General features: G+C 31.6%; 1 protein-coding gene across 2 annotated transcripts in view; it reads right to left on the bottom strand.

The window, feature by feature from the left end:
• The window catches only part of LOC119606466 (serine-rich adhesin for platelets), a 148,866-nt gene that overhangs the window by 12,934 nt on the left and 112,898 nt on the right, over nucleotides 1-23,034 (bottom strand). For both annotated transcript variants that reach the window (XM_037959983.1, XM_037959981.1), the window contains one exon: nucleotides 1,696-5,186. In XM_037959983.1, the coding sequence (XP_037815911.1) occupies nucleotides 1,696-5,125 (3,430 nt within the window). In that variant the 5' untranslated portion in view covers nucleotides 5,126-5,186. The remainder of the gene's footprint in view (nucleotides 1-1,695; nucleotides 5,187-23,034) is intronic.

The raw sequence follows: 23,034 nt of genomic DNA, 5'->3' as shown, positions 1-23,034 counted from the left end.
TTAAATAGTAAACTATGAAATAAGTTATCTTCCGGAGTTGAGAAACTCAGTCACCGAGAAACTATTCCAGAGTTTGAAAGTCCTCTCTGCATGCTCAATATCCTCTGAATTCATTAGTTCAATTTGCTATATCTCATCCAAGTCTTCAATTCAGCCCTTGAAGCGTACAACGGTGGAATTCATTAAGTTTCCTTCCGTCTTTAGCAAGTACATTTACTCTTTCTTTCAGTAACGATTATTTTCAAGAGAACTGATGCCGATATAATACTGAGCTTACCACTGTAATAGTATTAGGAATATGTAGCATCCGACTAACCTCGGACTTTCTCATTTCGAGGAAGCTTCTTGTTCTCTACTCGTTGTTCTACATCCGTTAGTTCAAATTTCTATAGTTGTGTTCGTGTCCACTCAGAATACTTGGACTTGTACATTCTGAGGATACTTATGGTACTCCTATCCTTGGGGTTGCCCCTTATTATCTTTGTGGTTTTACCTACCGGTCTATTATTACATGATATCGCATAGGAATCTCTCATCCAAGGCTTCAATTCTGCCTTTGAGGAGTAGAACAGCTTTTCATTCATCAGGTGAACTTCTTCAAGTTCCCCCTTATCTCATCCAAGTTTCCAATTCAGCCCTTGAAGCATATAACGGTTTTGTATTAGGTGAACTTCCTCAAGTTCCCTTCCCTCTTTAGAAAGTACGTTTAGTCTCTCGATTTTTTCCGAGTAAACTAATGCCCATATAATGATGAGCTTACCACTAGAATAGCGTTAGGAATACATACCATCCGACTAACCTCGGACTTACTCATTTTGAGGAGGCTTTTTGTTCTTTTCTCGTTGTATCCGTCTAAATCGGTTAAATCAAATTGTTGTCATTTCCACTCAGAATGCTTACAATCACACTAACCTCGGACTTACACATGCTTAGGGGCTTATGGTACTCCTCTCGTTGATGTCTTTATGATTTTACCTACCGCTCTATTATTTTAAGTGGTCGTATGGGAATCTCTCATCCATGGCTTTAAGTCTGCCCTTGATGTGTGGAACGGTTTTGTATTCATCCGGTGAACTTTTTCAGGATCCCTCCCCTCTTTAGCAAGTACGTTGGATATTTCATTAACGATAACTTCCAAGTGCTCTTGTGCCTATATAATACTGAGCTTACCACTGTTAGAGTATCCTCTATTGGCGTTTAAAATGGTTCTAAAATATTGGCTTTAAGTAATCTATTGATGGACAAAAATACACTCAATGGTTATCGGAAGTTATTACTGGGACTGGTTCAGAATATACTTCTTCAATCACAGATACTTAATACAATGAATTGCTGTATAAGAAGCAATTCATGGTATAATAACCTTAATGACTACCGAAACCTACCTATCAAGTTACAACTGAACTCTAAAGATTCCATAAGTATAATTAGTAAAACGAAATTTTTTCAAAACCCTAAACTTTAATCTCTTTCCTTATAAAAGGCTTCACTAAATAGGTAGAAAACAAAAAAAAATATATTTCAAAAGAGTTTAAGTTCGCACTACAACGTACTTATCTCTCCCACTGTTCATTCCTACAACCAATCGTTAGAAAATAAAATAAATCACAAAAAAAAAAAAAAAAACAATAAATGAACAGCAGCAAAAAAAAAACCTAGAGGAGCAAAAGAATTTAAATATATTATTGTACTTACCTAAATTGGCATAAACATTGTCAGACTTGCTTTTAATCGAACCGCTTTGTTCTCCCATAATACGGATGTTATTTGCTGGCGTAGGTTTGGGTGAGGAAGTCAACATTTTCAAATTGCTTGCTGTTGTTGCAGACGAAATAGCATTGTGGTTAACATAGCCCGGGTTTGCCGTTGAAGAGCTGCTGCTGTTACTATTAGCAGTATTCGTGGTGGCCAAAGATATTTGTTGTTTTCTTCTTAGCTCAGCACTTTTTGGTGGTGGTGGTCTAGCGGGTTTATTAACCTCATGACTACGTTGACTATCTAGTGATCGTAAGGGAGGAGCGGGTGGTTTGGCGGTAACAACGGCCACAGTTTGGGCAGTGACTGATTCATTGGTTTTTGTTATATCCTTGACCACCTCGACGGCGGTGGTATTGATGTCTATGGGATGTATAATGACTAAACGTGGCTTACCCGTTACACCGGCATCTTCGCCAGTGCAAATTTCCGAATAAATACTTTCCTTTTGCTTGGTCAAATTCTCAGTGGTTTTGGTGGTGCCCATGCGCAGGAATTTCTTAATGGAAAACTTGGTTTTTGTTTTACCCATAGCCGCTGTTTTCTTATCGCTGTGAGAGGCTGCATTTAGATTGGTTATAGACATGGATGTAGTTACCGTTTTGCTGCAGGAAGCCTCTGCTAAATTTTCCTCTGATAGAGAGAGATTTTTGGGATTTCTGGGTGTGGGTTCAGGTGTCATGGATTGTTTGAGATTTAAGGAGGGCACAGCATTCTGTAGTTGTAAATTCTTAATGGCATTGCTGCGTTGAGTGACAAATGTGTTGAGACTGCGAAATTTGGGATTAATGGTGGCTCTTTCCCGTTTATCTTTTTCCTTAATAATAGCAGCAGCTGAATTCTTGCCTACGGTACCGCTATTGGATACAATTTTCCTTGTGTATATGGTAGATGAAGAAGATGAGGAAGAGTTAGACGCTGTAGAGCAATTGGTTTCCGTAGAAGCTGATGATGCTGCCGATGAAGCTGATGAAGATGATGTAGTATTATCGGATTCTGTTTTGTATTTAATGTCTTCATCATTTTTGTTTAAATTTACAGCTTGTGTTTCTGGTGTCGTTGGCGCTTGTGATGCTGGTGTTGGCATTTGCATTTGAGTTTGCGTTTCTTTCTTGATTTGCTCATCAAATTCAACATCTATGTTGTAGTCTCTTTCAGGTGTGGGAGGTGCGCTGGTTTTCGTTTCCATAGGTGGATTTGGTGCTTTTCCCTTTTTTAACTTGGCGTCATCTTTCAATGAATCATTGTCTAAACACTCTGAAGATTTCGACATTACCATTTGTAGTTGCGATATTACTTGCTGTTGTTGATGTTGTTCAGTAGTTGTTGTTGCTGCTGTAGAGGCCGCAGGTCTTTTGCTCATAAATGTTTTCATGGGAGTTTGTAGGGGAGATACTAAGGGCTTAGCGGGCAGGTCGGGTTTCTTTAACAAAACCGGAGGATGTTGCTTCTGCAAACCATGCAAGAATGAGGGTCTAGCATCTATGACCTTAGAAGAGGGAGGTGGAGATTTGGGTAATTCTGGCAGTTGTTGGCAATCTTGGTTTTCCAAACTGCCATCAGGATCTGCACTACCATCTGGTTCGCCATGCAATTCACGTGACTTTTCCATGCTGAAAGTGGGCTTATCGTTTAGCGCACTCTTTACATCCTTTAGAGGCAACATGGGTTTTGAATCGGTTACTTGTATGTCCTCATAATCTGAGTTATTCGTACTGGCACTTAGTTTTTTCTCTACCCGAAGTCTATCCCGTTCCTTCTCCGTTATATTGATATTCTTATAATCATGACCTATACTAATGCCAATGCCCGAATCCGATTCACTGCGAATCATGTTGTAAGAAGTTTCCTCATCACTGCTGCCATCAAAACTACTGGCTGTAGAGTCCAAAGCATCATCGGAGCTGCATTTGGTAACAATCAAACCATCGGGGGTTATTTTACTGGTCATAAAGTTGCCCTCATGTAAATTATAAGAAGCGGCTCGAGTTTTCGAAGACAACAGCATGTCGGTTATATATTGGGAACTGGAGAAGATACTGGATTGTTCTTTTTGCTCAGTTTTGCTGGATTGTTTGCAAGGCTCTTTAATTTCATATTTACCATCTGGTAGGTTCTCATAGGTTTGTGAAGTTTCCACTACATCATAGTAGGCGGACACACCATTTTCCGAATCTGAGCAATTGCTATCGCTGTCGGAGTATTTGTGAAAAACATTTACTTTGGGTTTGATCTGGTCTTTGGTAATGGGTGAATGACGAACGATCGGTTTCTTAAGGTCGAGAAATGTCTTGTTATCCAATGACTCGGTTAGAGTACCTATCTCAAATTTAATTTTAGAATTGGTGGTCATCGATGATGATGATGTTGCTGATGAAGACGAAGTAGTGGCTGAAGTCTTGGACTCTGAAGCCAATTTTTCATTTTGATTCTTTTCCAATGTCTCGGATATTTCATCGAGTAAGGATTTCTCCATGGCTCTTTCGATGGGCGGACTGTTTTTGCCATCACTTTCCAGTGAGGGTAGGGAGTCGGGAGTGGGTTTCAAACATGAGGAGGAAGAGGTTAGGGAACTTGAGGAGGAGGATGTTGTGGTGGTAGTTGTAGTCTTCTTAATTGCACCTGTTAATGTGGACTTTTCAGTTTTCACTTCTGTAGTTTTAGTTTCAAATTTAGCCTTAACTGTGGCAGCAGAAGCGGTTAATTGAGTAGACAATACAGGAGATTTGGTAATTTCCTTCATTTCCCCTGAACAGCCAAAAGGTATAACATTTATTTGCAATGTTTGTTTCTTGCCTTCCTTATCCACCTGAGGAGCACCCAGTTTTAAGGCAGCAAATGATTTTTTAATATTCTCCTGGGCATCACCCAATAAATTGCCATTGTTCATATTAAAATCTGTATTGGCTCTGGTTAAACGTTTCAATTCCAATGATTCCTCATCATCCGTACCCAAAGCCTTGTCATCATCTCTATCATTGGCCAAATTCATAAAGTCATGATCATCATCCGAATCATCTGACCACTCACCACCATAACCTATAACTTCTGAGAGATTTTTGGGAAAACTAACTTTCGATTTATGTTTCGACTTGCTGGCTGTAGTTGTTGCCGACTTCTTTATGATACTCTTAGCCGGTCGCTTATTTTTATTCGGATAATCAGTCTTGTGGCTATCGCTGCCGCCAGTTTTCGTACTTAAACTAGTTGCTGATGTTGATTGCGCTAAAGATGTGGAGAGTGATTTGTATTTGGAGGAGGCTGCCATGGCGGCAGCTTGTTTATGTTCATCTTTTGATTTGAAACAATTCGAGCATAAATCTTTTTTCCACGCATTTTGCGAAAAATGTGTACAAATGGACGAGGACATTGTGTTGCGGATTGTTTTGATGTTGTTTTTAAGGTTTCAGTAAACACTATAAGTCCATAATCTGGAAAGAGAGTAGAGAAGAAGAAAAAGGTTATTAATATGCATTTAGGAGGAAAATATAAAGAAAATATTTCGTAAGAGCTAATGATGATCTGTCGTCTATGTCTAAATAAGCCACTTATAGAAGTCTGTAGCACGTCTTCCTTTGATATATTGAGGTCACAAAGATTATATAACTTTAAAAATAAATCTATATGTTTTATTTTTACTTTAAACGAAGTTATTGTCATATTAACAACAAAAATCAATTAACTTTCTCTGTCGGTCACTCCACCCAGCTGGTTCCACTACTTCTGTCTCACAAATCGCAGAACTATTTAGCAGCAACATTTGCCATTATTATACTTGACCACCAGCACATCATTTTTTTTTAATGTTACTATGACTGTGAGAAGATAATTTAATAAAAATTTAAAAAGAAATATTGTTCAAGTATTTACGAAAGAAACAAAATGCTCATCCATTATAAAAGATGCGAAAGAAAAGACGACCTGAAAATAATAATCAATGCTTTATTATATATTTTTTTTGTCAGTCCACAAAATACTGACTCTACGACAGACAAAACGTCAGACAGAGCTAGCACACGATTGGTGCTGTAGCTTCTGGTATTATAAATATTTGTTGTTTGTATTTTAAAAACTTGTCCACATGCTGCTGGCTTATTGATGTAATAATATAAAGAATTCATTTATTGTTGTAAAATTTTATATGATTTCCCCCTTGCTGCCACAGACCAATTTCTTACTATTCCCCAATGGATCAGTCGAAAACGAATCAATCAATAAACAAACATAAAAAAAAAATTCTCATTATAAGATTCTGTATTATTTCAGGCAATAATTGAAAGAAAAAAAAAGGAAAAAAAAAAAACACAGTAATATGTTACATCGTTATAAATTAAATTAGTTTTCTATCCAGATTTCTTCTGACTTACATTTTATTGAATAAAAAATTTTTCTGTAATATTTTTGGGTCAATTTAACTGTCTTAAATTTTGATATAAAAAGTAATTGTAATTTATATTCTTATAATTGTTTCATATTGGTAACCAAAGTGACCAGTTATTACACATAAATTATTCTTAAATTTTTGATTAATTTTAAGAAATTTCGAAAAAGTGATGAGATTTTATAAGATTTCTTTCTTTCTTTTTTTGGCTGAAAAGAAATTTATTGGAACATTTATTAATAAGATAATGGATATGAAGATAAGCTATCAGAATAATAATTACGGTTAAAATTGGTATAATGCCAATGCCCTTATTACTGGCTGTTTAATCCAAAGTTTCGTCATAGCAGTATTAGGTGATGATCAAACTAAATTGTTAGAATCGAAGGAGGTAAGAGAATGTCGCTTACGTATGGAAAACTTAAGAAACTACTGGATTATTAGATGTAAAGTTTTTGGATTTCATAAAAATTCTAGTAAAGTTCTCAACACTTTAAAATAGGCTGAGATATTGAAAAACTTTTTTTTAAAAAGAAGTTTGAGAAGGAAATTACAACAAAAGAGATCACCCGCTGTAAAGCAGAGACTGTCAACTTTAATGGGAAATCTAACTAATATAGTCTTGCCTTTAGTCTAATCTCTAGTCTAGTCTATAGTGTTGGGTGTAGTCTAGTCTAGTCTAGTCTAGTCTAGTCTAGTCTAGTCGCTAGTCTATAGTCTAGTCTATAGTCTAGTCTATAGTCTAGTCTATAGTCTAGTCTATAGTCTAGTCTATAGTCTAGTCTATAGTCTAGTCTATAGTCTAGTCTATAGTCTAGTCTATAGTCTAGTCTATAGTCTAGTCTATAGTCTAGTCTATAGTCTAGTCTATAGTCTAGTCTATAGTCCATTCTATAGTCTAGTCTATAGTCTAGTCAATAGTCTAGTCTAAAGTCTAGTCTAATGTCTAGTCTATAGTCTAGTCTATAGTCTAGTCTATAGTCTAGTCTATAGTTTAGTCTTGTCCATAGTCTAGTCTACAGTCCAGTCTATAGTCTAGTCTATAGCCTAGTCTTGTCTATAGTATAGTCTACAGTCTTGTCTACAGTCTAGTTTAAAGTCTAGTCTATAGTCTAGGCTATAGTCTAGTCTATAGTCTAGTCTATAGTCTAGTCTATAGTCTAGTCTATAGTCTAGTCTATAGTCTAGTCTATAGTCTAGTCTATAGTCTAGTCTATAGTCTAGTCTATAGTCTAGTCTATAGTTTAGTCTATAGTCTAGTCTATAGTCAAGTCTATAGTTTAGTCTATAGTCTAGTCTATAGTCCAGTCTATAGTCTAGTCTATAGTCTAGTCTAGTCTAGTCTATAGTCTAGTCTATAGTCTAGTCTATAGTCTAGTCTATAGTCTAGTCTATAGTCTAGTCTATAGTCTAGTCTATAGTCTAGTCTAGTCTATAGTCTAGTCTATAGTCTAGTCTATAGTCTAGTCTATAGTCTAGTCTATAGTCTAGCCTATAGTCTAGTCTATAGTCTAGTCTATAGTCTAGTCTATAGTCTAGTCTATAGTCTAGTCTATAGTCTAGTCTATAGTCTAGTCTATAGTCTAGTCTATAGTCTAGTCTATAGTCTAGTCTATAGTCTAGTCTATAGTCTAGTCTATAGTCTAGTCTATAGTCTAGTCTATAGTCTAGTATATAGTCTAGTATATAGTCTAGTCTATAGTCTAGTCTATAGTCTAGTCTATAGTCTAGTCTATAGTCTAGTCTATAGTCTAGTCTATAGTCTAGTCTATAGTCTAGTCTATAGTCTAGTCTATAGTCTAGTCTATAGTCTAGTCTATAGTCTAGTCTATAGTCTAGTCTATAGTCTAGTCTATAGTCTAGTCTATAGTCTAGTCTATAGTCTAGTCTATAGTCTAGTCTATAGTCTAGTCTATAGTCTAGTCTATAGTCTAGTCTATAGTCTAGTCTATAGTCTAGTCTATGGTCTAGTCTAGTCTATAGTCTAGTCTATAGCCTAGTCTATGGTCTAGTCTAGTCTATAGTCTAATCTATAGTTTAGTCTATAGCCTAGTCTATAGCCTAGTCTATAGTCTAGTCTATAGTCTAGTCTTTAGTCTAGTCTATAGTCTAGTCTATAGTCTAAAGAGTCTAGTCTATACTCTAGGCTATAGTCTAGTCTATAGTCTAGGCTATAGTCTAGACTAAATTCTAGTCTATAGTCTAGTCTATAGTCTAGTCTATAGTCTAGTCCATAGTCTAGTCTATAGTCTAGTGTATAGTCTAGTTTATAGTCGAGTGTATAGTCGAGTTTATAGTCTAGTGTATAGTCTAGTGTATAGTCTAGTCTATAGTTTAGTCTATAGTCTAGTCTAGTCTATAGTCTAGTTTATAGTCTAGTCTTTTATCTAGTCTATTGTCTAGTCTATAGTCCTCTCTATAGTCTAGTCTATAGTCTAGTCTATAGTCTAGTCTATAGTCTAGTCTATAGTCTAGTCTATAGTCTAGTCTATAGTCTAGTCTATAGTCTAGTCTATAGTCTAGTCTATAGTCTAGTCTATAGTCTAGTCTATAGTCTAGTCTATAGTCTAGTCTATAGTCTAGTCTATAGTCTAGTCTATAGTCTAGTCTATAGTCTAGTCTATAGTCTAGTCTATAGTCTAGTCTATAGTCTAGTCTATAGTCTAGTCTATAGTCCTAGTCTATAGTATAGTCTAGTCTATAGTCTAGTCTATAGTCTAGTCTATAGTCTAGTCTATAGTCTAGTCTATAGTCTAGTCTATAGTCTAGTCTATAGTCTAGTCTATAGCCTAGTCTATAGTCTAGTCTATAGCCTAGTCTATAATCTAGTCTATAGTCTAGTCTATAGTCTAGTCTATAGTCTAGTCTATAGTCTAGTCTATAGTCTAGTCTATAGTCTAGTATATAGTCTAGTCTATAGTCTAGTTTATAGTCTAGTCTATAGTCTAGTCTATAGTCTAGTCTATAGTCTAGTCTATAGTCTAGTCTATAGTCTAGTCTATAGTATAGTCTATAGTCTAGTCTATAGTCTAGTCTATAGTCTAGTCTATAATCTAGTCTATAATCTAGTCTATAGTCTAGTCTATAGCCTAGTCTATAGTCTAGTCTATAGTTTAGTCTATAGCCTAGTCTATAGTCGAGTCTATAGTCTAGTCTGTAGTCTAGTCTATAGTCTAGTCTATAGTCTAGTCTATAGTCTAGAGAGTCTAGTCTATACTCTAGGCTATAGTCTAGTCTATATTCTAGTCTATAGTCTAGTCTATATTCTAGTCTATAGTCTAGTCTATAGTCTAGTCTATAGTCTAGTCCATAGTCTAGTCTATAGTCTAGTCTATAGTCTAGTCTATAGTCTAGTCTATAGTCTAGTGTATAGTCTAGTGTATAGTCTAGTGTATAGTCTAGTCTGTAGTCTAGTCTATAGTCTAGTGTATAGTCTAGTGTATAGTCTAGTCTATAGTCTAGTCTATAGTCTAGTCTATTGTCTAGTCTATAGTCTGGTCTATAGTCTAGTCTATAGTCTAGTCTATAGTCTAGTCTATAGTCTAGTCTATAGTCTAGTCTATAGTCTAGTCTATAGTCTAGTCTATAGTCTAGTCTATAGTCTAGTCTATAGTCTAGTCTATAGTCTAGTCTATAGTCTAGTCTAGTCTATAGTCTATAGTGTATAGTCTAGCCTATAGTCTAGTCTATAGTGTATAGTCTAGTGTATAGTCTAGTGTATAGTCTAGTCTATAGTCTAGTTTATAGTCGAGTGTATAGTCGAGTTTATAGTCTAGTGTATAGTCTAGTGTATAGTCTAGTCTATAGTCTGGTCTATAGTCTAGTCTATAGTCTAGTCTATAGTCTAGTCTATAGTCTAGTCTATAGTCTAGTCTATAGTCTAGTCTATAGTCTAGTCTATAGTCTAGTCTTGTCTACAGACTTGTCTATAATCTAGTCTATAGTCACTCTATAGTCTTGTCTATAGTCTAGTCTACAGTCAAGTCTATAGTCTAGTATATAGTCTAGTCTATAGTATAGTCTATAGTATAGTCTATAGTCTTATCTATTGTCTTGTATATAGTTTTGTCTATGGTCAAGTCTTGTCTATAGTCTAGACTAGACATTTAGTCTATAATCTATTCTATAGTCTAGTATTTAGTCTATAGTGTAGTACATATGTAATCTATTCTATAGTCTAATCTTTGAAGTTTTTTAGCGGCTTTTGCAATATCATAAGTCTGAAGAAAATTTTCTTAATAAATTAAATTTTCTATATCAAATTTTTCGATAACTTAACTTTTCTATATAAAATGTATCGTTAACTTTTCTATAACTAGTCATTGTGATCATTAAAAACTGATGAGTAGTCCAATTAATTAAGCAAAAAACTGCAGGGTGTCTGCTAGAATGTATCAAACTTTCTACTTACATAAATAATAATTTTATTTAGTTAGTTTAGCTTCTCAAGCCTTACAGTATTAAGTTTTCCCAAAACTGGTTGGCACTTTAAAACAAAACACTTTTTTTCTATTCTTAATAGAGTTTTTTTCCCAAAACAAACTTTTTCTATAGAATCAGGAAAAAATGAATGAATGGATGGTTGTGTTGTTTATTTTCACATATCTTTGTCTTTCTACTTCAACTACTTTCGGACGACCATTGTTCTTGAAATGTAAGAGAAGAAAGATATTTTAAAAAACAATCACCATTATTATCAACATCTATTTGTTTATTTGTTTGTCACTTTAAATCACAAAAACACTCACTTGTTCACAAGAAAATCCCAACACAGATACTTATAAAGTTGATGTTGCTGGTTGTCTGGTGCTGGTGTTGTTGCATTTTATAAAAATTATATTTGGATTTTATTTCAATTCATCTCATTTCTTTGGTATTTTCATATCATTTGTGAACCAAACATCAGTCGGCAACCAACCAACAACCTACACTTTCCAAATCATTCGACTGTGAATAACTAAGTTAATGTAATGAACTTTTTTTTTCTCCTACTTTTTTCTACGATTCTGTTTCTGCTTTTTTCTTTTGACTTTTCTTTTCTCTGTTGAAAATTATTTTTTAAATTTCTTTAAATTGATCTTAATGTGGTCAGAAGTATGAATTATTTGTTTTTTTGTTTCCACAAAATGACCAAAAATTAAATGGTCTCTTTTTCTTTTGAAAATTATAGGGTTTAAAGTCGAAAATATTTAGTTGCAGTTGTGCGTGGTATTTAAGAGTTTCACTTTTAACTGTTTATTATTTTATGGATGAATAAAATCGAAATTATTTAATTATATAGATCAATTTTGAGTTGTTCTTAGAAGAAAAAAAGAAACGAACGGTTTATGAAATTTGACGGAAAGTATGTTTAGATATCGATTTACATATATATCCGCTTATCCACTCTATTTCAAAATGTTTGAAATCTACATACGTTACTTTTTTGCACCAATTTTTCCGTTTTTCTTCTCTTTATAACATTACGAAAAATATGGATCATCAGCTAGATCATGATGATGTTAATGGTGATGTTGTAAAATTCAAATGTTAATAAAACATTTTGTTGTTTTCCTAATCTGGGCTACTTGGATTGTTTATTAACCATTTAGTCAGACACACAAAGAATCTTGTTAGTTTTTTTCATTCAATATCTTTTTTGGGTCATTATTGCAATCATTATCATTTAAGTTTTGATCTTCTTTCTCTGTTGTTTTTTTCTCAAAACTTACAAAATTTACTTGATTTTTCAAACAAACTCTAATAATGGTCTCTATTCAATGTAAAACCAAGATTTATGCAAAAATATTTTAGGTCTGTTTGTTTTTTTGTTGCAACGTCTCCTACTTTTTTAACAAAGTTTGTGGCACAAAAAATTTATTATTTATTATTACGTGTTTCTTTAGTTGGTTAAGAAACGAAAAAATCTTGTAACTTTTTTACAGATGCAACACTCATCAGCCTAGTATTTGTTTAACTTATTGTAAGTCTATACGATTTACTACTTACGTATGACTAGTATTTTTACTTAAGACTTGTTAGTATTCTGTTGGTACTTGCAAAGTACCTAGTTCAGCTTTTGTTTGTGTCTTTTTTGGCCAATTAAGGTTTTTGTTACGAGATTTTGATATTTTTTTTACAGGGTCGGTAAAAAAGCATCTGTTAACATTAACTTTACACAAGAAATATCAATAATAAATAAAATTCAACTTCAAAACTTTATCGATAATTTGAACTTAATCTTCAATATATAATTTATATATGGGAAATTTCATGTTAAGAGACCCAACTCAAAAAATCGATTTTGACAAAGTTTGCACTAAGGTTAGTACTGTTGGATAGTAGGTCAGACACAAATTTTCAGCTCTATCTGTCAAGAACTGCCGGACTTAGAGGGGGTCAAAGTTGCACATTTTTGTCACAAAGGGTTTTATTCAAATGAGTGTAACTTTTCACCTATTGGTTCTAGTAAAAATTATCCAAAGAGTTCAGATAGCTATTTCTTCATACTTTCCAGAATTTCTTTATTAATTTTTTAATATTTTTTTTTCTTTTTTGCTTAACAGAAAGCTTATACAATTTCCTTAAATGGATTATAGTCCCATAACATGCGATGCGAGTGGGATCTATCAAAAAAATTATTTTTTAACTTGGCACTTAATTTTCCCTTACTTTTTCAAAATGGACGTTTTTGTTGAAAAAAAGCTTAGACCATTGCCTTTAAGAGCTTTGTGGTCATTTAGTGGGATGCAAGGGGCTGAAATTGTATCGATAAGTTAAATTTTCCATAAAAAATTTATCGATAAGAAGAATTTTCTACAGAATTTGGAGAACATTTATCGATAACTTTAATTTGTTATACAAAATTGATCGATAATATAAAATTTTCTATTGAAATTTTTATTGCTAACTTTTCGATATGTTGTATTTTCTGTAGAATGCTTTTCAAAGCCAGAATCTTTTATAAAAGATTAAGAAAATCCGAATTTTTATAGAAAGCTTCACAAAATTGTTAAGTTTTATAGAAAGCTTTTTGATGTTTCGAATTTTTGTGGAAAGTTTTTTCGATATGTTACGTTTTATTGAAAGCTTTTTTATATATTAACGGCTGTATTTATAAAAACTTATTTTAGGTTTATTAAACAATTTTAGGCAAAATTCAGGAAAATCGTATTTATAAACGTGAAATAGCTTAAAACACCTTCAATAAACCATTGACAATTAGAAGAATTTTATTGTAGGCTCGACCCTTCTTTAAGCCAACAATAAGTTGATTTTTAACAATTTTTTTCTCAGATAAAGATTTTTCCGGTAATTTTAGGTTGATTGCGAAAACTAATTATGGTTTCTTTTAAAATAAAATCTAAAAATTCTAATTTTAACGTTTACAAATTTGTAAATAAAATTCCAGAAAATTTTTAAACGATTATATTTTGAGGAAAAAACTCAAATCTAGGCATTATTGGATTAATGCATGAATATTTGACAATATTCCAATTGTCCAGTACTATTTTTAGGCAATTTGGAAGTGCCCGTCTGTCAACCAAATGATGGACAAAATCATTTGATTTGGCTTTTTCAAAGTTTGTTGGTTAAATATAATGCCATAAAGTAATTAACCATTTAAATTATATTGATTAGTGTTATGCTAATGCAAAATATATTCGCCGGCATTAAAATTAGTAAAATATCAAAGAAATTTATCAATATTTGCAAAAATTTATCAAAAATTACGAGGAAAATAAGTAAAAATAAGAAAATGTGTCATAGTGATGTATATTTTGTCGCAAAATATCTGTTACTCGGATACTTTTAATAATAATTGGAAATTATATGTTATATTTATACATCTGAACTAAATAGACATTTATTAAAGCCATATATATATTTATTTTTCTTAAAAGTTTGTTTTTATTGTCAAAAATCTATTATAAACAAAAATATGAAATTAAGAAAACCGAATCAACGAATATTTTATCCTAATTGTACGCAACACTAACACATAAAATGACAGCCATATTGTACAGTGCTGCCAACTTAAACATAAATCAGCACAATAGTTAATATACGTTTATTATTTGTTTATGAATATCACAATTTTATTAATGGTTTTTAAGGCTAAAGTGTGCTTTAACTATTGAGTGCATTAAAAGCAAAATAAGATTTTTTTATAAATACAAGCGTAAACCTTTTAGTGAAAGTTATCAATACATCGAGTTTTCTAAGAAAGCTTTACAATAACTGCCGTGTTCTAATAAGTTAGTTAGTTAGGTAGTTAGTTAGTTAGTTAGTTAGTTAGTTAGTTAGTTAGTTAGTTAGTTAGTTAGTTATTGTTAGTTAGTTTTAGTTGTAGTTAGTTAGTTAGTTAGTTTAGTTAGTTAGTTAGTTAGTTAGTTCGTTAGTTAGTTAGTTAGTTAGTTGTTCGTTCGTTAGTTAGTTCGTTCGTTAGTTCGTTATTCGTTCGTTCGTTCGTTCGTTCGTTCGTTCGTTTTTCGTTAGTTCGTTCGTTCGTTCGTTTTCGTTCGTTTTCGTTTTCGTTCGTTCGTTCGTTCGTTCGTTCGTTCGTTCGTTCGTTCGTTCGTTCGTTCGTTCGTTCGTTCGTTCGTTCGTTTCGTTCGTTTAGTTCGTTCGTTCGTTCGTTCGTTAGTTCGTTCGTTCGTTCGTTCGTTTTCGTTTCGTTCGTTTAGTTCGTTATTTCGTTCGTTGTTCGTTCGTTAGTTCGTTAGTTCGTTTTTTTTCGTTCGTTCGTTAGTTCGTTTTCTTCGTTAGTTCGTTCGTTCTTAGTTCGTTCGTTCGTTCGTTCTTCGTTCGTTCGTTCGTTCGTTCTTTCGTTCGTTCGTTCGTTCGTTCGTTCGTTCGTTTTCGTTTCGTTCGTCGTTCGTTCGTTCGTTCGTTCGTTCGTTCGTTCTTTCGTTCGTTCGTTCGTTCGTTCGTTCGTTCTTTCGTTCGTTCGTTCGTTCGTTCGTTCGTTTCGTTCGTTCGTTCTTTGTTCGTTCGTTCGTTCGTTCGTTCGTTCGTTCGTTCGTTCGTTCGTTTTCGTTCGTTCGTTTCGTTCGTTCTTTCGTTCGTTAGTTCTTAGTTCTTCGTTAGTTTCGTTAGTTAGTTAGTAATCGTAAAGTAATCGTAATAAAATAAATCATGTAGATAAAATAGCGATAGCTAATTATAAACAGAATTTTTTGGTATTAAGTTTTTGTCAACAGCCCTCGTACCCCACATAGTTTGCATTAATTTCAGTTCATTTACATACAGTTTCGTATACGTTCATATTGTAATGCTTATTTTAGGTTTGTATTACACAATTTTAACCTCACTTTACTCTCCATTCTTTACCTGTATATTTATGGTTAAATGTCTTCTATTAAAGATACATTTTTTAAGATACATAAGTAGTATTTCTTTTCCATTTTTGCACTTAAATATTTAGTTTTTTCTTTTAACTCTTAATAAATGGTGTTAATACATGATGTCTGCTGACTGGTGGGCTGGTGGTTTTTACATTAAGATTCATTCATACATTCCTAAGTACCAGCATTTATAGTTTTATGTATGGCAATTGTTGGCTCTACTGTTTTTGGCTTCTTAACGAGGCAGTATTAGTTAGAGATTGTGCGATATTTTGCATATTGCTCCATTTCTCACACCCTGAATTTTGTAGGTATATAAGTCTGTTTGACTAAGATAATATTTGTTTTATTTTGCCTCTTTTTAATATGCAGCAATTAACACAATTATACAATATTTCTGAGACATTGTAAAAGTAATTTTTAACGGATTCATATTGTTGGGTCATACAAATATTTTCCTCTTTGTTTTTCTTATCATTGTCATTTAAAATGGAGGTGAGAATCGATTTTATAGGTCAGTTATTTTAAAAATTTAACGAATGAAGTTTGAAATTGTGATAGATTACAGTCACATTATAATCGTTACAATCAGTCATTGTATACCATAAATATATATATACCTACGTATATAGAAATATTCTATACAAAATTCATCATTAACTTGAATTTTTAATGGAAAATTTATGGATATTTAATAATTTATTTAGAACATTTATCGATATCTTGAATTAGCTACAAAGGCTTTTAAATGTTTAAAATTTTCCATAGAAAGCTTTTTGAAAGTTTTTGAAGTTTTGAATTTTATATTTGAAAAGCATACATTTTCTAATGAAATCATTAATTTAATTTTTATAGAAAGTCTTTCTACGTCATCCAATTCCATTGAAAGCTCTTCAAGAAGTTGTAATTCCTGACTATTGCTGACTTTTAATTCCTGATATGTTAACTTTTTATAAAAAAATCTTGACTTTATTATTGAAGATCTAAGATCTTGAATTATCATGTTTTTCCATATATTTAACCATTAAAGCTTTTCAACACATTGTACTTTTTATTGATAACTTTCCGATATGTTGTATTTTCCGCAAAAAAAATCTATTCAATACCCGAATGTTTTATAAAAAGCTTAAAAAAATTTGAATTTTTATGAAAAGCTTTATAAAATCTGAATTTATATAGAAAGCTTTACAAAATCTTAAATTTTTTCTAGAAAGCTTTATGATGTTTCGAATTTTTATGAAAAGTTTTTCAATATCTTAAATTTTTAATTGAAAGCTTTTCGATAACTGTATTCTTTTATTAAAAGATTTTCAATACTACGAATTTTCTATATAAAGCTTTTCAATAACTGATTTTTTCGTAAAAATATTTTCAAAATTTTCATATTTATAGAAAGCTTTACAAAATCTTTAAGTTTTTTAAAGAAAGCTTTTCGATATTTTAAATTTTCATGGACAATTTTTGAAATTGTAAACATATTCTATATGAATTTGTGTATAAAAAGATTTTCAGAATATAGAAATCATTACAAGATTTTTATAATTTTTCGTTGTCTTGAATTTTTATGGAAACTTTTTCTATTGAAAGCTTTACAAAATCTTTTAATTTCTATAGAAATCTTTTTTATAACATGAATTTTTACCAAAAGCTCTTTAATATCATAAATGGTTATGAAAATTTTATAAAGTTTTTTATATCTTGCATTTTCTGTAGAAAGCTTCAACATATCAAAAGCTTTAAATTTTTGTGCAAAGTTTTTCGATATCTGGAATTTTTTATAGAAAGCTTTAGAAAATCTTTAAATTTCTATTAAAAGCTATTTTATAATTTTAATTTTTAATGAAAGCTGTTCAATATCACATACTTTTATGGAAAGCGTTTAGATTTTGTGAATTATTATGGTAAGCTTTTCAAAAGCTTATTAATATTTTAAATTTTCAATACAAAGCTTTAAGATATCAAAAGCTTTATGCATAAAATTCAAGGCATGGATTATTATTAAAGCTTTTCAATATCATAAACTTTCATGGAAAGCTTTTACATATCATAAATTTTCTATACAAAGCTTCGACATATCAAAAGCTTTGAATTTTTGTGCAAAGTTTTTCGATATCTTGCATTTTGTATTTAATTCTTTAAATTCATATTGAAAACTTTTTATAACTTGAATTTTTTTATGAAAACTTTTCAATAACAAGTTGTTTTATGTAAAGCTTTTAGATGTCTTGAATTTGTATGGAAAGCTTTTCAAAAGCTTTTTTATATTTATGTTAAATTTTCTATGCAAAGCTTTAACATATCAAAAGCTAAGATGAAAAACTTTTTACAAAAAACTTTTAAAATGTTAAAGTTTTTTTAATTTCTGGAAAAATGGCATTTCTGCTGCGATAAAATCGATTTCCTTTAAATAATATTTTGAATTGTTTTTGTTTGAACTGAACTTTTAATAGCTATCAAAATAATAGCTAAATAATAAATAACCCACAAAAGAAAAAAGTTTTTATTCTCAAAACAAAAGTTTTAACAGACTAATGTTACAAATATTTAGGGCAAACATAGCTCTAAGAAGCTTAAAGGAAGAAATCGAACAAAAAACGTAAACTGCAGCCAACATTATTCATTCAAACAGAAACAAATAGACAAGAAATGGGAGGTAGAGATTGTTGATGGTGGTGGCACCAGAAACAATGAATGACAAAACATCAGGCCAACAATGACAACTTGTTTTTCACAAAAAAAAAAAAAAAAAAAAACAATAGACAGGAAAAATGACAAATAATGAAAAACTGGAAAAAACTATATAGATTTTTGTTGTCATTATTATTATTTTTTTTTCTTTTGGTTACCAAATATGAACTTTGAACAATTATGGCCAACAAGGAAAAACTTTCAAGAGAATGGGAAATTTTTTGTTTCTAAAAACATGTTTTCAATTTTGTGGACAGTAAATAAAATCTATGTTAAACAAATATATAAATTACTTTTATGTTTTTTTGAGTGTATTTATGACAATTGCTGCTGCTGTTTGGTTGTAACTATTCTATTCTGTCTGAATATTTGATACTCGTGGCAAAGAAATTGAAAAGAAACAAAGTTCGAAAAGAAACTTTATGCTTGAATTTTAAATAAATTTTCAAGTTTTAATTCATTTAAAAGGTAGAAATCTTAAGGAAATAAAACTTTGATTGGGAACAACCAACAGCTTTTAAAATACAAATACACCCTACTACCGCTATTAGCGAAAAAATGGATTTAAGTCAAAAATTAATTGTCAGGAAAAGAATCATTTATACATTTTAATATCAAATACAAAGTGTTACGAATAGTCAATTTAGCGAACTTTGCTCAAATATCTGTAAAGCAAATATCTCTAAAGCAAATAGAGTATTGCTTAGTCGTTGTTGAGGACATGTTTAACTCCACCAGCCACATCATTGTAACCGCAACAGCAAAATGCTATGAAAACCAAGTTAAAGAAAACACTTGGCCAAAATCTGTTTTTGCAGGCGTCAAGGTGGAGTTGCAGTATAAATTGCATTTAAAATTGCTAAACTCAGATACACACTCACACGCTCTCTTGCAGCGCCTAAATGTATATGGGGATTTCACAACTATGTACTTGCACCTATACACCTTTAAATTTAAAAAAAAAAAAATACTAAATATTGTAAATAATAATGTTAAAAAATGTTTATTGTATTATTCATAAGTTTTTTTCTTCATTTTGGAGAATGTTGCCGTATTGAACAAACATACATATTTCTTTAGGCTGGGAATCATGCCAATTGACACAATTTTCTTGCGTGTGTGTGTTTAGCCACAAAAACCGATTTTAAAACTTGTTTAGAATTTATTGCTAAAATACAGATCGTGGTGGCATGTGAAAGATCTTTCTAAATTCGTAAAACTTGTTGCAAATTTGTTTGTAAATTGGAGGGGAAATTGAGCTTAAAGCCGTTGCGAAATAAGCGTTTTCTTTAACCAGTTTAATTGGTCTTTTAAATGGTTTTTATTGTTAAACTTTTTTTTGTCCAAGAGTGTGTTTTTAAATTATGACAATTTCTTTTTATTTCAATAAATTGTTGTTTAATTAGGATTTCGTATGTTATTTTATATGAGTGAGTTAAAAATGACCTAAATTTAAAAAAAAAAAAATAAAAATATGAGTCATATTATGAATAAGCTGTTTTGGTGTTTTACAATGTAAGTGATCTGATCTATAGACCGGTTGCAAAGTAGATGGGTAGAAAAACTTTAACGTTCAATAAATAAAGTTATTGAGAGCTTCCATGAAAGATTTGTAAAAAATTTTGGATAAGTATTTTGCCACCTTTATCAGTCTGAACCAAAAGTAAAGTTAGTAGATGATGGTGGAATATCTGATCAATGATTTATATGTCTTAAACAATTCCTTTATAGTATGAAGCCTGTCTTACCGGGTACTCTATATATATGATCAACCAAGTATTATTCCATTGGAAAGGAAAGAAGCTTCATATATGTATCAAGGCAAAAGATTTGGGTTCTATTTAACCTAATTTCTGACAAAAATGTTCGAGAGTATCGTTGGTATTTATATCAGAAATTCACTGAACTCAAAACTTCTATATTCCTCTCAATGTTCCTATACTAAAGGCAAATCTCGTTAATAACATTTAGAGATATACCTCGAATTCGGAGAATATAAGTTAGTAGTCTTTTTTGATATAAAAGATGACTATACCCCTACATATACAGTAAGTTAGACCGATCTACAAAAAAGTTTGTAAAAAATTTACTTCAATATATGACCATTTGTTCGAAAAATGAGAAAGGCAGAGAGTTGAAGATTCGCCAAAAGGTACGCTCCTCAATGTGGAGTCCTTTTTACAATCTATAAATTATTCTCTCATGAAACTAGTTTCTTTGGAATACAAGCGTTAGCAGTATCAGGTATCCATCTAAACATGATCCCATTAAGAGTCGAAATATTATATCGATAGAATAGATTGAGAGTAAATTCGAGCAAATCTTGGAAATATTTGGGTATTCTTCATTTTAGTAAGCTCTCATAGTAAGACAATAAGGCTCTATAAGCTCTCATAGTAAGACAATAAGATGGTGTTGAAACCAAAACTTATCAAATCTCAGAATTCCGAATCGAACTAACATTCAGAAATAGAAATCAATGCAGTACTTTACAGGATGAAATATCGGAACTTGAGATAGTCAAATATTTACCTATATATCACCAGAGATTCTGGACATGCAGGATGTCGAGACATTCCATAGTCTATTGGCAAATGCATTGCTGATGAACTGGCAAAAATAGGCAACATTATGCCCCATATGGATTTTGATTATTTCTGCAGTATTACGCATGTAAAAATCAGAGAGATTGCTATCTTTGTACGACATTGTAAAGTCAGTACCCGTGCTAGAAGACTTCGACTACACTCAATGATTTCTGCAGAAGTTTTAATGACGAAGACAAAGAAGTTCATCTAAGTTACAGCCTCTTGATCTCCCTCTACTTTTATACGTCACTTCTACAAGCATCTCTTTAACCTATTCTTATAGTCCTTATTCTTGAAAATATGTCTTCAAAACTCTAGCTAATTTGATACTTCTTAAACAGGTTGCCAAAAAAGACTCAATGCGGAATAAGTTATAGTGTTCTGTCTCATGAGACATTAATTATTTCAGTCATTGATTTATTTCCTTAGAGAAAAGCTTAATCGAGATCTAGGGCGATCATAAAACAAACAGTAATTTAGAGAATCGTTAATGAAGACAAATCGAATACATCACTAAGCTGCGAACACAACTCTATCGCTATATAAATTGTAAAAATCAAGACCTAGTTTCAGTTAATTTTGACCAGAAAACCACTATGCGGGGTGTTGGCCAAGAATGAGTCGGTCTTTACTTTAGCGAAGGTTTTTTGATGTCTGAAACATCGTATCACTTTTTTCAAAATCATGCATAATTAAAAGACAAAATCTTTATATAAAGTTAGTCGGTGTTTTGGTAATCTTTGACTGGATATGATTCAGGTCATACGGAGCTATCTTCCGACATCAAATCGGAAAGGAATTCACTTCAATGTCGGAAAGGAAAAAAAAGCAACAATTTTCGGTTAGTCGGTTTAATTTGGGGAGAATACCATGATATTTATACTACTAATACTCTTTAAATCTTAGGCCTAGTATTTTTAAGTCCATTTCGGAGTGAAAATCCGTTAAATCTCGGGGGATATTGTGGACCAACTAATAGAAATCAGTATCTTAATCCTGTTCGTTGACAGCTATAGAAAAAGGAAAAACTTTCGGTAAAGTAGATGGTGAGTTGTCAATCTTTAGCCTTGCATGGGTCGGGCATATCCGGTAGTTACCTTCTTTAACTAATCAGATTAAATTTTAAATTAATGTCATGGTATATAGAGAATACTGTTGCTTCTACTTTTCATTTCTTTCAACCAACTTTTATTCTAAATTTCTATATTTTTCTATTACTCATCTATCACTAAATCAAATGTCATCAGAATAATAAATGTTCTCCGTTTAACTTGTTGCCCTTATTCAACTTCTAATAATATCACCTATGAACACTTATCGCCTAATTGGTAAAACATTATTAACTGATAATTAACAAAACAACAAATTTTTTTCTTTAAAACACACATTCGCTCATCGAAAAACTAGGCAAATAGACAGACAGACCCAGTGACTGACATACATACAAAAAAATAGGATTTGTTTATCTTGTACCCAATAATTAACAACAACAAATTTCTACAAATTCACCCACTTCCACAGTCATTAAGTAAGACGACGACTTAATAGATAAATTTAGTATCAAAATATGTTTTTTTTTATTATTTTGTGTTTATTTTCAATTTAGTACCCAACTTTTCTACAGCCAAACAGAGAAAATTTCAAAACAAATTGAAATAAAGTTGACAATTTTAAGTAGGTGTTTTTGTGATTTGGTTTCTTTTAGGTTCTAAATTATGTGATTTAAAAATAAATTTCCATTTATGTCAAGTAAGAGAATTCTATTCAAAAATAAAAGAGAGAAGAAGGTGGTGGTGGTGGGTAGGTAGCTGGCTGAGGAAGCTACAGAGGCTATTTAGCTTCATAAATTTAAATTTGAATATATTTAAATCTTTGGTTTTTCAACGACTGTCTCGTTTGCTTTAAGAACTAATGGCTGTCTTTTTTTTAGAGAGATATAATTTATGCATATTTACATAAATATGTAAAAATTTCAAATTCAAAAATTGTGATTTCATTCAGTGTCTGTTACACATAAATTAAGCAAATGTCCGCCAGATGATTATTCTTTCAAATGCTGCTTTGTATTTATAAGAATTTAAGATTTTAAACCAAAAAAGATTAACATATTTATAACATAACGAAAAATATGTATCTGGTTTATAAATAAGATTTAATTCCAATATTTCTTTAGGTTGCCTTAAATAGGAAGTTGTTAATTATTTAAAATCTTTAATATTTCCTTTTTATAGCTTCTTTATTTTTCTATGACTAATTTTGTTTGTTTTTTATTTGTTTATTTTTGCAAAGTATAGTA

The sequence above is a fragment of the Lucilia sericata genome, unplaced genomic scaffold (genome assembly GCF_015586225.1).
Source record: "Lucilia sericata isolate MDLA Ls3-8-SP2 unplaced genomic scaffold, ASM1558622v1 Contig000587F_arrow, whole genome shotgun sequence".
Classification (NCBI taxonomy): Eukaryota; Metazoa; Arthropoda; class Insecta; order Diptera; family Calliphoridae; genus Lucilia; species Lucilia sericata.
The sequence above is the reverse complement of the archived record's forward strand: the minus strand, read 5'-3'. Positions and strand labels throughout refer to the sequence as shown.